Genomic DNA, 14772 nt, shown 5'->3' on the forward strand with positions numbered 1-14772 from the left:
CCGCTCCATGGGACTCCACCCTTACTCCCAACTGTTCTGCAAGCTCTTTTTGCGTTTGTGCCGAATTCTCAGCGTGCAGTTGCTCCAAATCATCGTTGTCGCGCTTCTGAGGGCCTCTAGGGCGTTGTTTGTCTTTTATATTAGACTAAAATCACCGCTTTTAAACCGCTTAAAGCAAAATGCGTACACATCGTACGATACAACACCTTCGCCGAGAAAGGAGCAAATCGATTCGCACGCTCTTGTAGCATTTTTTCCTTGCTGGAATTCGTAAAGTATGCAGTGTCGGATATGCACCTTATCTATTGCCATTTTCGACTGTACTGAACTGAATACGTTTGAAGGTTACGTTGGGCCTTTCGCCAAACTATATGTTCTTTTTAATAGTTATACAGGGTGAGTCTTTTCATATCCGACAAAATTTTTGAGAAGGTAGAACGGATCGAGATGAACGGAAAAGTCCTGTACCATATTGCAATTTTCGTAATAGTTAACGAGTAATTAATTATTAAAAATCGTTGTCTTAGGCCTACCGTCCAATTCGAGCGCGTGGCAAGATGTGACCGCCCGGCGATCGATATTGCTATGCGCACATCTCGCCACGCGCTCGAATTGGGCAGTAGGCCGGCCTAAGACAACGATTTTTAATAATTAATCACTCGTTAACTATTACGAAAATTGCAAAATGGTACAGGACTTTTCCATTCATCTCGATCCGTTCTACCTTCTCAAAAATGTTGTCGGATATGGAAAGACTCACCCTGTATATATGTCAACATTGTATAAACACAAAAGAGCGGGAAAATCTATTCAATTTAAAATTGATTTCATAACTGCTTAAAATAATTTGGATTATTCATTTGTACACCTAATACTTGATTATTAGCTTTGATTGTATTGCATATTCGATAAGAAATAAATTATAATTCTTACGCAAAAACAATTTTCACGCTTATCGTTAATTTATAGTGGATTCCAGATTTTTCTTCAATCTGTTTTTACATTATTCCATTATTTTCCAGGAATAAGTCTCTCAAGATAATATAAAATATTTCTCGTTGAAAAGTATATGTATATAGTAGTCTTTATGTACAAGTTTCAATGTTTTTCATTTTACCAATTCAATTGGTCAGTATATTTTTGCGTTTTGTTAAGCCATATATGTATAACAAATGCGTTGCAATCCAGTGGCTCATTACTTCAAATTACTTTTCTCTCGTGCATATTCAGCAATGTACTATGCGCGATATTCTGCTAGTAATTGTTTTCTTTAGGCACATATGGGTGTCTAGATCCCGGGTGGTGTCTTATAACATTACTAGAATTAAGGTAATAAAAAGGCGATTCATCCGCACACGTTTTTATAATGAATTACTTATTGCTCCGCTGGCATAGCAGCCTTTATATATTTATTTATTTATATACATATATATACATATCTACACATATATATAATCGTTTCAAAGGCCATCGGGCGGGGCTTATTTGTGCACGTTTATGTGACACGTCCATGTTAATCCTGACAATTGCAAGAAACTCGAGTATGTTCCTTCGACCATTGACGAAGGTGGATCATCGACTTGTGAACTAAAGGAAACATAAAGTTATCTGGAAAAGATAGTGAATCGCGTTAGTGACTGACCTGACATCAATCATTCTCGCATAGATAGGGAAATACAATTCGTTTTGTGCTATTTATATATTAATTTAGTATAGAATTTAGTGTACAAATATGAAGAAATGAAAAAGAAGGTGTAATTAATATTAGAATTACTACAGCCTCAATTAACGATGCCTGAGAACAAATAAGCAAGTTATCGGTTGAATGAATGTGAAATAATTGGTACCGTGAAGAAAAATGAAAATTATGTTAACGAATTCGTCAATGTATTGAGCGAAACGTCTATCCCCAGACGCAGTAGCACTATTACAATTTGCACGAAAATAAGAAGGTACGACTACTTCGCTATTAAAAACATTAACCGCCAACCTGAGTTTGAGTATATCAAATGTTCGATCAGCCGAAAACTAAAAACGAAGATTTTTTGTCCGAGTAAATTACAAGTGAGAAATATCGGACGTTAAATATCTGACGAGATGAAGCTGTTTGCACGTCCTAAATGCTTTTCCGAGATTATAGCACCGGTGACAACTGTCAAATGTATAGTGGGACTTCGCGCTTTCGAATATCCTCGTGGTAATACGAGACCTATACTCAGTCTGATTTATCTCGCGTTTATTTACATCACATTTTGTTGTGGCATATTACGCATGAACCAAAGATACTATGCGGGCCTTAAACTGATGAAACTGGAATATGCTTTATTGAAATTATTGATGTATATCCATCTAGTATCTGTGATATTGAAAATGCTACTAGGTTGGTGGCACACAAAGGTGAACAAAATAAATGTGCGATACATTATAGTTGTACTGTACTGCATTCATGGTATACAGGTCATAAAATACAATTTCAGAATTAAATCATGCGTATAAATTGTAAGTTTATCACATTGTAAATTTACATTTGTAGAAATTTAAAGTTTGTCTCAAGAAGATCTTTGAGATCGATGAAACGTTGCAACAGCTTGGACTGACGGTGAATTATGACAGATTATACTTCCTTATGATTGGAATCATAACTGTTTTGATAACGTTTGTTTTCGTTGTGTGGACAATGATGTTCATTCACTTGAACATAATCACGGATGTATTTACTTCAATTTATCTTCTACTCATATACACGTATTCGTTCATCGTCAACTCTATTAATATATTCGAATTCTTCATATTTGCGAAGTATGTAAATCAACTTTTTAATAATCAAGAAATTTATGTATTTATTAGATTAGTATTCATAAAATTAATAAGTGAAAAATTAATAGTCACTATTGTCTTGTTTAACTTATTATACATAATATCACCATTGAAAGTATGTTATAACAATAATTTTCTGTAATTTTGTTTTATATTATTAAGTAATACTTTCTGATTTAAATTAGATTATAGATATTAGAGTTCTAAAATACATGTTATAATATTAATATGCTTCTATACAATAATGCAGATGCTTACAAATGAAATTTAAATTGGTCAACCAACTCTTGCGCGAAAGCTTAACAGATTTATCCAAGAAAGATAAGAAATTAGGTATCTTTGAAATGAAAGATTATGAAAGGATCATGGATGCCGAGCAACAAAAGCAAGTTCTTTCCACAAAGATGATATTCCGAAGGCGTCAGCGGGTGCAGACCGGAATTAATTTTTCTATATTAATGAAGCAAAATTCGGTCGTATTTCCAACTGAATCTCATTTTCCATCTCATGTCACAAATCATTTTCAAAGCGTACTCCAAAATCAATCTCGAAGACACAATTCCACAATAACAAAATATCAAAAACCTAAACATCTTTTACAAGTAATCAAGTGAGTACAGGCCATAGGCCTAGTTTACACCGTGCGACCTGATCGCGACCTGACCTATGCCCTGACCTAAAATAGGCTTCTAAACAAAACGTTTACACCATGTAGACCTAGATACTTTTGGGTCGAATATAGGTAAAAATTTAGTCCTCATGTGAATGCCATCTTCATACATAACCAATATCGTTTGTACTTTGTTTACTCCGCACTTTAGGCGATCTTTAGGTCACCTGCGTTTACACGCGTTACGTCGTGTGACCTAATTTAGGTCAGGGCACGCGAAAAAGAGACCTGACCTAAGCGAAGTCGCAACTGTTTACATCGTCGCGACCTATCGTGTTTGGGTTGAATATAAGGTATAGGTTGCGGCCTAAACGCACGGTGTAAACTAGGCCATTATTAAGTACGTTGTTACAAAGTGAACTCTGTAAAATAAAAAATCTGTATATTACATATAAAATATTTAGATAGATATTTATTTGGCATTTTTCTTAAGTAAAAATTTATTTAATTCAGTTTTGCAGTTAACGTATTAAAAATTTGTAATTTTGTACAAATGCTTAAAATATTTAAGTCAAATTTCCTAAAAAATATTGAGAAACAAAAGACACCATTCAATAAAAATATTTCTGATTATCTTTGAGTGTTTTTAAGGCAGGTACACCTGAACGTGTGTAAAGTAACAAAAATAGTATGCAGTATTCTTGGAGTACAAATAGCTTGGGACATAGGAGTAATTATGATATCCATCACTGGGTATCTTTATAATTTGTATATTCACTACATTATGAGCAAATACGAAGTAAATTATTGGGCAGGGCCAACGGTTGCGACTTTGTCATTGTGTTCTTGGCACATTATAAAAATCTTTATTGTGAATCTCGTTTGCAAGAATGCAGCTGATGAGGTAATTGGTTTATAGTCCATAATCGAATTAACGGTCTTGATACAATAACTTTTACATAACATTTATTTATAGGGAAACAGAACCGCTGAAATAATTCATTCGATTTATGGTTGCAATACAGATATTGATATAAAGGAAGAAGTTCGTTTTTTTCAATACATTAACATATAGTTGCTGCTATATATTATCTAATTATCGCTTGAAATTGTTTTAGATTCAACAGTTTGGCCTTCAAATTTTGCAAAGCCCCGTGACATTTTCTGCGTTTAGTCTTACTTTGGACAATCGTGTCTTAAGCATGGTTCGTATCAAATTGTTGCATACGGGTGGTTGTCGTTATATCGATCATTTTGGCAAATACGACAAAGTTTACAATTAAAAACGCTAAATAATGTTCTCTTAGCACTTTTTATAAATTGTGTGGAAATAAGTTTTATAAATTTACCCCGATCATGTAATAAATGCAGTACATTTAACTTTTCTTGTTTATAGATTTTGAAAATCTTGACGACCTACATGGTTATCTTGATACAAATGGGCAATGAATTGGAATCGAATAATGCTATACATTATTCACAATTTTAAATAATGGTTGATATTAAATAATTCATTCATACCAATGGCGCTACTGCCCAGATTCAGTCTTCACATCCTCAAACTTCTCATCCTCTAGATATCCCCTTTATATATGTTAACATCCTCCAGTTCACATGAAGCATATTCCTGGTATCTCTGTCAATATTATTTTTCTACCGTGTGATCTTGACTTCTCCGCAGGTTTTCCACCTCCTGGAAGATTTCCACGAAACTCTTAGGAAATTCTCCCTTCTTTGCTGCATAAGACCCACCCCATTAACCTTCTGCCACTTTATACTTAACTAAGCTTAATAGATTTCTACATTTAGGCAAAGGTTAACACTTTTCAATCAGGCAACGTTATTCTTTATTATTCGAGTTCGTATTTTATGAAATACGTAAACAATAGGAAGTATGAAGAGGACAAATGACAATATGAGTAAATAATCAAACGGTAAACTTTATTTTGATGTATATCAATTTCGAAAACAAGCCAGATGAAACGAATATAATTACTTGATTATTAGCTTTGATTGTATTGCATATTCGATAAGAAATAAATTATAATTCTTACGCAAAAACAATTTTCACGCTTATCGTTAATTTATAGTGGATTTCCGATTTTCCTTCAATCTGCTTTTACATTATTCCATTATTTTCCAGGAATAAGTCTCTCAAGATAATATAAAATATTTCTCGTTGAAAAGTATATATAGTAGTCTTTATGTACAAGTTTCAATGTTTTTCATTTTAACAATTCAATTGGTCAGTATGTTTTTGCGTTTTGTTAAGCCATATATGTATAACAAATGCGTTGCAATCCAGTGGCTCATTACTTCAAATTACTTTTCTCTCGTGCATATTCAGCAAAGTACTATGCGCGATATTCTGCTAGTAATTGTTTTCTTTGAGCACATATGGGTGTCTAGATCCCGGGTGGTGTCTTATAACATTACTAGAATTAAGGTAATAAAAAGGCGATTCATCCGCACACGTTTTTATAATGAATTACTTATTGCTCCGCTGGCATAGCAGCCTTTATATATTTATTTATTTATATACATATATATACATATCTACACATATATATAATCGTTTCAAAGGCCATCGGGCGGGGCTTATTTGTGCATGTTTATGTGACACGTCCATGTTAATCCTGACAATTGCAAGAAACTCGAGTATGTTCCTTCGACCATTGACGAAGGTGGATCATCGACTTGTGAACTAAAGGAAACATAAAGTTATCTGGAAAAGATAGTGAATCGCGTTAGTGACTGACCTGACATCAATCCTGACAAATTATATATTAATTTAGTGTAGAATTTAGTGTACAAATATGAAGAAATGAAAAAGAAGGTGTAATTAATATTAGAATTACTACAGCCTCAATTAACGATGCCTGAGAACAAATAAGCAAGTTATCGGTTGAATGAATGTGAAATAATTGGTACCGTGAAGAAAAATGAAAATTATGTTAACGAATTCGTCAATGTATTGAGCGAAACGTCTATCCCCAGACGCAGTAGCACTATTACAATTTGCACGAAAATAAGAAGGTACGACTACTTCGCTATTATAAATATTAACCGCCAACCTGAGTTTGATTATATCAAATGTTCGATCAGCCGAAAACTAAAAACGAAGATTTTTTGTCCGAGTAAATTACAACTGAGAAATATCGGACGTTAAATATCTGACGAGATGAAGCTATTTGCACGTCCTAAATGCTTTTCCGAGATTATAGCACCGGTGACAACTGTCAACTGTATAGTGGGACTTCGCGCTTTCGAATATCCTCGTGGTAATCCGAGACCTATACTCAGTCTGATTTATCTCGCGTTTATTTACATCACATTTTGTTGTGGCATATTACGCATGAACCAAAGATACTATGCGGGCCTTAAACTGATGAAAGTGGAATATGCTTTATTGAAATTATTGATGTATATCGTTCTAGTATCTATGATATTGAAAATGCTACTAGGTTGGTGGCACACAAAGGTGAGCAAAATAAATGTGCGATACATTATAGTTGTACTGTACTGCATTCATGGTATACAAGTCATAAAATACAATTTCAGAACTAAATCATGCGTATAAATTGTAAGTTTATCACATTGTAAATTTACATTTGTAGAAATTTAAAGTTTGTCTCAAGAAGATCTTTGAGATCGATGAAACGTTGCAACAGCTCGGACTGACGGTGAATTATGACAGATTATACTTCCTTATGATTGGAATCATAACCGTTTTGATAACGTTTGTTTTCGTTGTGTGGACAATGATGTTCATTCACTTGAACATAAGCACGGATGTATTTACTTCAATTTATCTTCTACTCATATACACGTATTCGTTCATCGTCAACTCTATTAATATATTCGAATTCTTCATATTTGCGAAGTATGTAAATCAACTTTTTAATAATCAAGAAATTTATGTATTTATTAGATTAGTATTCATAAAATTAATAAGTGAAAAATTAATAGTCACTATTGTCTTGCTTAACTTATTATACATAATATCACCATTGAAAGTATGTTATAACAATAATTTTCTGTAATTTTGTTTTATATTATTAAGTAATACTTTCTGATTTAAATTAGATTATAGATATTAGAGTTCTAAAATACATGTTATAATATTAATATGCTTCTATACAATAATGCAGATGCTCACAAATGAAATTTAAATTGGTCAACCAACTCTTGCGCGAAAGCTTAACAGATTTATCCAAGAAAGATAAGAAATTAGGCATCTTTGAAATGAAAGATTATGAGAGGATCATGGATGCCGAGCAACAAAAGCAAGTTCTTTCCACAAAGATGATATTCCGAAGGCGTCAGCGGGTGCAGACCGGAATTAATTTTTCTATGAAGCAAAATTCGGTCGTATTTCCAACTGAATCTCAAAGTCCATCTCATGTCACAAATCATTTTCAAAGCGTACTCCAAAATCAATCTCGAAGACACAATTCCACAATAACAAAATATCAAAAACCTAAACATCTTTTACAAGTAATCAAGTGAGTACAGGCCATAGGCCTAGTTTACACCGTGCGACCTGATTGCGACCTGACCTATGCCTTGACCTAAAATAGGCTTCTAAACAAAACGTTTACACCATGTAGACCTATGATACTTTTAGGTCGAATATAGGTAAAAATTTAGTCCTCATGTGAATGCCATCTTCATACATAACCAATATCGTTTGTACTTTGTTTTCTCCGCACTTTAGGCGATCTTTAGGTCACCTGTGTTTAGACGCGTTACGTCGTGTGACCTAATTTAGGTCAGGGCACGCGAAAAAGAGACCTGACCCAAGCGAGGTCGCAACTGTTTACATCGTCGCGACCTATCGTGTTTGGGTTGAATATAAGGTATAGGTCGTGGCCTAAATTCACGGTGTAAACTAGGCCAATTATTAAGTACGTTGTTACAAAGTGAATTCTGTAAAATAAAAAATCTGTATATTACATATAAAATATAAAATATTTAGATAGATATTTATTTGGCATTTTTCTTAAGTAAAAATTTATTTACTTCAGTTTTGCTGTTAACGTATTAAAAATTTGTAATTTTGTATAAATGCATAAAATATGCAAGTCAAATTTCTTAAAAAATATTGAGCAACAAAAGACAACATTCAATAAAAATATTTCTGATTATCTTTGAGTGTTTTTAAGGCAGGTACACCTGAAAGTGTGTAAAGTAACAAAAATAGTATGCAGTATTCTTGGAGTACAAATAGCTTGGGACATAGGAGTAAATATGATAGTCCTCACTGGGTATCTTTATAATTTGTATATTCACTACATTATGAGCAAATGCGAAGTAAAATATTGGGCAAGGCCAACGGTTGCGACGTTGTCATTGTGTTCTTGGCACATTATAAAAATCTTTATTTTAAATCTCGTTTGCAAGAATGCAGCTGATGAGGTAACTGGTTTATAGTCCATAATCGAATTAACGGTCTTGATACAATAACTTTTACATAACATTTATTTATAGGGAAACAGAACCGCTGAAATACTTCATTCGATTTATGGTTGCAATACAGATATTGATATAAAGGAAGAAGTTCGTTTTTTTCAATACATTAACATATAGTTGCTGCTATATATTATCTAATTATCGCTTGAAATTGTTTTAGATTCAACAGTTTGGCCTTCAAATTTTGCAAAGCCCCGTGACATTTTCTGCGTTTAGTCTTACTTTGGACAATCGTGTCGTAAGCATGGTTCGTATCAAATTGTTATTATACATACTGGTGGTTGTCGTTATATCGATCATTTTGGCAACTACGACAAAGTTTACAATTAAAAACGCTAAATAATGTTCTCTTAGCACTTTTTATAAATTGTGTGGAAATAAGTTTTATAAATTTACCCCGATCATGTAATAAATGCAGTACATTTAACTTTTCTCGTTTATAGATTTTGAAAATCTTGACGACCTACATGGTTATCTTGATACAAATGGGCAATGAATTGGAATCGAATAATGATATACATTATTCACAATTTTAAATAATGGTAGATATTAAATAATTCATTCATCCCAATGGCGCTACTGCCCAGATTCAGTCTTCACCTCCTCAAACTTCTCATCCTCTAGATATCCCCTTTATATATGTTAACATCCTCCAGTTCACATGAAGTATATTCCTGGTATCTCTGTCAATATTATTTTCCTACCGTGTGATCTTGACTTCTCCGCAGGTTTTCCACCTCCTGGAAGATTTCCACAAAACTTTTAGGAAATTCTTCTTTCTTTGCTGCATAAGTCCCACCCCATTAACCTTCTGTCACTTTGTACTTAACTAAGCTGAATAGATTTCTACATTTAGGCAAAGGTTAACACTTTTCAGGCAACGTTATTCTTTATTATTCGAGTTCGTATTTTATGAAATACGTGAACAATAGGAAGTATAAATCGGACGAATGACAATATGAGTAAATAATCAAACGGTAAACTTTATTTTGATGTATATTCATTTCGAAAACAAGCCAGATGAAACGAATACAATTACTTGATTATTAGCTTTGATTGTATTGCATATTCGATAAGAAATAAATTATAATTCTTACGCAAAAACAATTTTCACGCTTATCGTTAATTTATAGTGGATTCCCGATTTTCCTGCAACCTGCTTTTACATTATTCCATTATTTTCCAGGAATAAGTCTCTCAAGATAATATAAAATATTTCTCGTTGAAAAGTATATATAGTAGTCCTTATGTACAAGTTTCAATGTTTTTCATTTTAACAATTCAATTGGTCAGTATATTTTTGCGTTTTGTCAAGCCATATATGTATAACAAATGCGTTGCAATCCAGTGGCTCATTACTTCAAATTACTTTTCTCTCGTGCATATTCAGCAATGTACTATGCGCGATATTCTGCTAGTAATTGTTTTCTTTTAGCACATATGGGTGTCTAGATCCCGGGTGGTGTCTTATAACATTACTAGAATTAAGGTAATAAAAAGGCGATTCATCCGCACACGTTTTTACAATGAATTACTTATTGCTCCGCTGGCATAGCAGCCTTTATATATTTATTTATTTATATACATATATATACATATCTACACATATATATAATCGTTTCAAAGGCCATCGGGCGGGGCTTATTTCTGCACGTTTATGTGACACGTACATGTTAAACCTGACAATTGCAAGAAACTCGAGTATGTTCCTTCGACCATTGACGAAGGTGGATCATCGACTTGTGAACTAAAGGAAACATAAAGTTATCTGGAAAAGATAGTGAATCGCGTTAGTGACTGACCTGACATCTATCATTCTCGCATAGATAGGGAAATATAATTCGTTTTGTGCTATTTATATATTTAATTATATAATTTAATATAGAATTTAGTGTACAAATATGAAGAAATGAAAAAGAAGGTGTAATTAATATTAGAATTACTACAGCCTCAATTAACAATGCCTGAGAACAAATAAGCAAGTTATCGGTTGAATGAATGTGAAATAATTGGTACCGTGAAGAAAAATGAAAATTACGTTAACGAATTCGTCAATGTATTGAGCGAAACGTCTATCCCCAGACGCAGTAGCACTATTACAATTTGCACGAAAATAAGAAGGTACGACTACTTCGCTTCTATAAATATTAACCGCCAACCTGAGTTTGAGTATATCAAATGTTCGATCAGCCGAAAACTAAAAACGAAGATTTTTTGTCCGAGTAAATTACAACTGTTAAATATCGAACGAGATGAAGCTATTTGCACGTCCTAAATGCTTTTCCGAGATTATAGCACCGGTGACAACTGTCAACTGTATAGTGGGACTTCGCGCTTTCGAATATCCTCGTGGTAATCCGAGACCTATACTCAGTCTGATTTATCTCGCGTTTATTTACATCACATTTTGTTGTGGCATATTCATACACCAAAAAAACTATCCGGACTTTAGACTGATGAAACTGGAATATGTTGTATACAAATTAACGACGTACATCGTTCTAGTATCTGTGATAGTGAAAATGTTACTAGGTTGGTGGCACACAAAGGTGAGCAAAATAAATGTGCGATACATTATAGTTGTACTGTACTGCATTCATGGTATACAAGTCATAAAATACAATTTCAGAACTAAATCATGCGTATAAATTGTTATTTTATCACATTGTAAATTTACATTTGTAGAAATTTAAAGTTTGTCTCAAAAAGATCTTTGAGATCGATGAAACGTTGCAACAGCTGGGACTGACGGTGAATTATGACAGATTATACTTCGTTATGATTGGAATCATAACTGTTTTGATAACGTTTGTTTTGGTTATATGGATATGGACTATGTTCATTCACTTGCACACAAGCACGGATGTATTTACTTCAATTTATCTGCTACTCATAAAGACGTATTCGTTCATCGTCAACTCTATTAATATATTCGAATTCTTCATATTTGCAAAGTATGTAAATAAACTTTTTCAGAATCAAGAAATTTATGTACTTATTAGATTAGTATTCAAAAATTAATAAGTAAAAAATTAATAGTCGCTATTGTCTTGCTTAACTTCTTATACATAATGTCAACACTGAAAGTATATTATAATAATGTTTTGTAATTTTGTTTTATATTATTGAATAATACTTTCTGATTTATTGTTCATTTCGCGAAGATAAGACATACTATCACTGATTTATAATATTTAACATGCTTCTATACAATAATGCAGATGCTCACAAATAAAATTTAAATTGGTCAACCAACTTTTGCGCGAGAGCTTAACAGATTTATCCAAGGAAGATAAGAAATTAGGCATTTTTGACATGAAGGATTATGAGAGGATCATAGATGTCGAGCAACAAAAGCAAGTTTTTTCCACAAAGATGATATTCCGAAGGCGTCAGCGGGTGCAGACCGGAATTAATTTTTCTATATCGAAGAAGCGAGATCCGGTCGTATTTCAAACTGAATCTCACTTTCCATCTCATGTCACAAATCATTTTCAAAGCGTACTCCAGAATCCACCTCGAAGACACAATACCACAATAACAAAATGTGAAAAACCTAAACATCTTTTACAAGTAATCAGGTGAGTACAGGCAATTATTAAGTACGTTGGTACAAAGTAAACTCTGTAAAATAAAAATCTGTATATTACATACCTGTATAAAATATAAAATATTGAAATAGATATTTATTCGGTATATTTCTTAGGTAAAAATCGATTTAAGTCAGTTTTGCCGTTAACGTATTTAAAAGTTGTAATTTTATGTAAACGCTAAAAATATTCAAGTCAGACTTCTTAAAAAATTGTTGAGAAACAAAAGACAACATTCAATAAAAATATTTCTGATTATCTTTAAGTGTTTTTAAGACAGGTACACCTGAAAGTGTGTAAAGTAACGAAAATAGTATCCACTATCCTTGGAGTACAAGTAGCTTGGGACATAGGAGTGATTATGATGGCTCTTATCGTATCTTTTTATCATTTGTATATTCGATACATTATGAGCAAACACGATATAAAATATTTGACAGAACAGACGTTTGTGACGTTGTCATTGTGTTCTTTTCACGTTATGAAAATCTTTACTCTGAATCGCGTTTGCAAGAATGCAGCTGATGAGGTAACTGATTTTATAGTCCACAATCGAATTAACGATCGAGATACAGTAACTTTTACATAACATTATTTATAGGGAAACAGAACCGCTGAAATCATTCATTCGATTTATGGTTGCAATACAGATATTGATATAAAGGAAGAAGTTCGTTTGTTGCAATGCATTAACATATAGTTGCTGCTATATATTATCTAATTATCGCTTGAAACTGTTTCAGATTCAACAGTTTGGCCTTCAAGTTTTGCAAAGCCCAGTGACATTTTCTGCGTTTAGTCTTACTCTGGACAATCGTGTCTTAAGCATGGTTCGTATCAAATTGTTACATACGGGTGGTTGTCGTTATATCAACCATCTTGACAAATAGGAAAAGATTTACAATTACAAACGCTAAATAATGTTCTCTTCACACTTTTTATAAATTGTGTGGAAATAAGTTTTATAAATTCACCCCGATCATATAACAAATGTAGTGTATTTAACTTTTCTTGGTTATAGATTTTGATGATCCTGACGACCTACATGGTTTTCGTGATACAGATGGGCAATGAATTGGAATCGAATAATGCTATACCTCATGCACAAGTTTAAATAATTGTAGATATTAAATAATTAATTCATTCCAATAGCGCTACTGGCCCTTATTCAGTCTTCACCTCCTCAAACTTCATCCTCTAAATACCCTCTTTATATGTATACGTTAACATCCTGCGGTTTACATGAAGAATATTCCTGGCAGCTCTGTTAATATTATTTTCCTACCGTGTGATATTGACTTCTCCGCAGGTTTTCCACCTCCTGGAAGATTTCCACGAAACTTTTAGGAAATTCTTCCTTCTTTGCTGCATAAGTCCCACCCCATTAACCTTCTGCCACTTTATACTTAACTAAGCTTAATAGATTTCTTCATTTAGGCAAAGGTTAACACTTTCAGGCAACGTTATTCTTTATTACTCGAGTTCGTATTTTATGAAATACGTAACCAATAGGAAGTATAAAGCGGACGAATGACAATATGAGTAAATAATCAAACGGTAAACTTTATTTTGATGTATATTAATTTCGAAAACAAGCCAGATGAAACGAATATAATTATTAGGTGTACAAATGAATAATCCAATTTTTTCACACTACATTCAGGGTTTATTTTAAAAGAAAGTAAATGAAATTGTTCAATCAAAGTATTCGCCGTTGCTTTCTATAACTTTAAGCCATCTTTCAGGCAACTGATGAATTCCATCTCGGAAAAATGTTACGTCTTTGGATACGATAAAGCCATTTTCGGATCTCATCCACTGTTTGGAAGTGCATATCGAACAAGGCGTGTTGCATCGACCGGAACAAGTGGTAATCGGATGGAGCAATATCTGGTGAATACGCCGGGTGCTGCAAGACGTCCCAGCCAAGACTCATTATGGTGTCTTTTGTATTGGAAGCAATGTGTGGCCTGGCGTTGTCATGCAACAATTTCACTGGACGTTCTCCTTTGCCAGTATAACGTTTTCGTTCCAATTCTTGACTCAAACAGATTAATTGACGTTGGTAGCAGTCCGCAGTAACTGTTTCACCCGGTTCCAACAACTCATAATAAAGCCCTTGATATCCCACCAAATGCAGAGAAGAACCTTCTTTCCGAAGCGATTGGGTTTTGCGACCGATTTTGATGATTCGCCGGGATTTATCCATGACTTTCTGCGTTTCGGATTGTCATAGAGTATCCATTTCTCATCGCCCGTAACGATTTTCCACAAGAAAGATTT

The 14772-nt window shown here is 33.4% G+C and overlaps 4 protein-coding genes across 4 annotated transcripts; all 4 read left to right on the top strand.

Moving 5' to 3' along the window:
- Positions 1-1671: 1671 nt before the first annotated feature.
- On the top strand, positions 1672-3431 carry LOC105564974. The gene is made up of 3 exons (XM_012017777.1): positions 1672-2397; positions 2534-2655; positions 3068-3431. The coding sequence occupies exons 1-3, from the start codon at positions 2098-2100 to the stop codon at positions 3429-3431; spliced, it is 786 nt and encodes a 261-aa protein (XP_011873167.1). The 5' UTR covers positions 1672-2097.
- Positions 3432-7131: 3700 nt separating this feature from the next.
- On the top strand, positions 7132-8044 carry LOC105564932. Its single transcript, XM_012017715.1, has 2 exons — positions 7132-7310; positions 7579-8044. Exons 1-2 carry the CDS (start codon positions 7138-7140, stop codon positions 7934-7936), a joined length of 531 nt encoding a protein of 176 aa, XP_011873105.1. The 5' UTR covers positions 7132-7137; the 3' UTR covers positions 7937-8044.
- A 542-nt stretch (positions 8045-8586) lies between these two features.
- LOC105564931 lies at positions 8587-10004 on the top strand. The gene is made up of 4 exons (XM_012017714.1): positions 8587-8845; positions 8918-8986; positions 9060-9146; positions 9343-10004. Exons 1-4 carry the CDS (start codon positions 8678-8680, stop codon positions 9433-9435), a joined length of 417 nt encoding a protein of 138 aa, XP_011873104.1. The 5' UTR covers positions 8587-8677; the 3' UTR covers positions 9436-10004.
- Positions 10005-11151: 1147 nt separating this feature from the next.
- On the top strand, positions 11152-13603 carry LOC105564976. Its single transcript, XM_012017778.1, has 7 exons — positions 11152-11448; positions 11585-11853; positions 12121-12480; positions 12766-13018; positions 13091-13159; positions 13233-13319; positions 13511-13603. The coding sequence occupies exons 1-7, from the start codon at positions 11152-11154 to the stop codon at positions 13601-13603; spliced, it is 1428 nt and encodes a 475-aa protein (XP_011873168.1).
- The last annotated feature ends 1169 nt before the right edge of the window (positions 13604-14772 follow it).

Source organism: Vollenhovia emeryi, unplaced genomic scaffold, assembly GCF_000949405.1.
Source record: "Vollenhovia emeryi isolate VEMERY1.0 unplaced genomic scaffold, V.emery_V1.0 DF939157.1, whole genome shotgun sequence".
Lineage (NCBI taxonomy): Eukaryota > Metazoa > Arthropoda > Insecta > Hymenoptera > Formicidae > Vollenhovia > Vollenhovia emeryi.

Coding starts and splice junctions, on each gene's coding strand:
- LOC105564931 (XM_012017714.1), top strand. CDS start 8,678: ATGATAGTCCTCACTGGGTATCTTTATAATTTGTATATTCACTACATT. Junction 8,987..9,059: donor ATATTGATATAAAGGAAGAA/GTTCGTTTTTTT, acceptor AAATTGTTTTAG/ATTCAACAGTTTGGCCTTCA. Junction 9,147..9,342: donor ACAATCGTGTCGTAAGCATG/GTTCGTATCAAA, acceptor TCTCGTTTATAG/ATTTTGAAAATCTTGACGAC.
- LOC105564932 (XM_012017715.1), top strand. CDS start 7,138: ATGATTGGAATCATAACCGTTTTGATAACGTTTGTTTTCGTTGTGTGG. Junction 7,311..7,578: donor GAATTCTTCATATTTGCGAA/GTATGTAAATCA, acceptor ACAATAATGCAG/ATGCTCACAAATGAAATTTA.
- LOC105564976 (XM_012017778.1), top strand. CDS start 11,152: ATGAAGCTATTTGCACGTCCTAAATGCTTTTCCGAGATTATAGCACCG. Junction 12,481..12,765: donor CATCTTTTACAAGTAATCAG/GTGAGTACAGGC, acceptor AGTGTTTTTAAG/ACAGGTACACCTGAAAGTGT. Junction 13,320..13,510: donor ACAATCGTGTCTTAAGCATG/GTTCGTATCAAA, acceptor TCTTGGTTATAG/ATTTTGATGATCCTGACGAC.
- LOC105564974 (XM_012017777.1), top strand. CDS start 2,098: ATGAAGCTGTTTGCACGTCCTAAATGCTTTTCCGAGATTATAGCACCG. Junction 2,398..2,533: donor TAGGTTGGTGGCACACAAAG/GTGAACAAAATA, acceptor TTACATTTGTAG/AAATTTAAAGTTTGTCTCAA. Junction 2,656..3,067: donor ATCATAACTGTTTTGATAAC/GTTTGTTTTCGT, acceptor ACAATAATGCAG/ATGCTTACAAATGAAATTTA.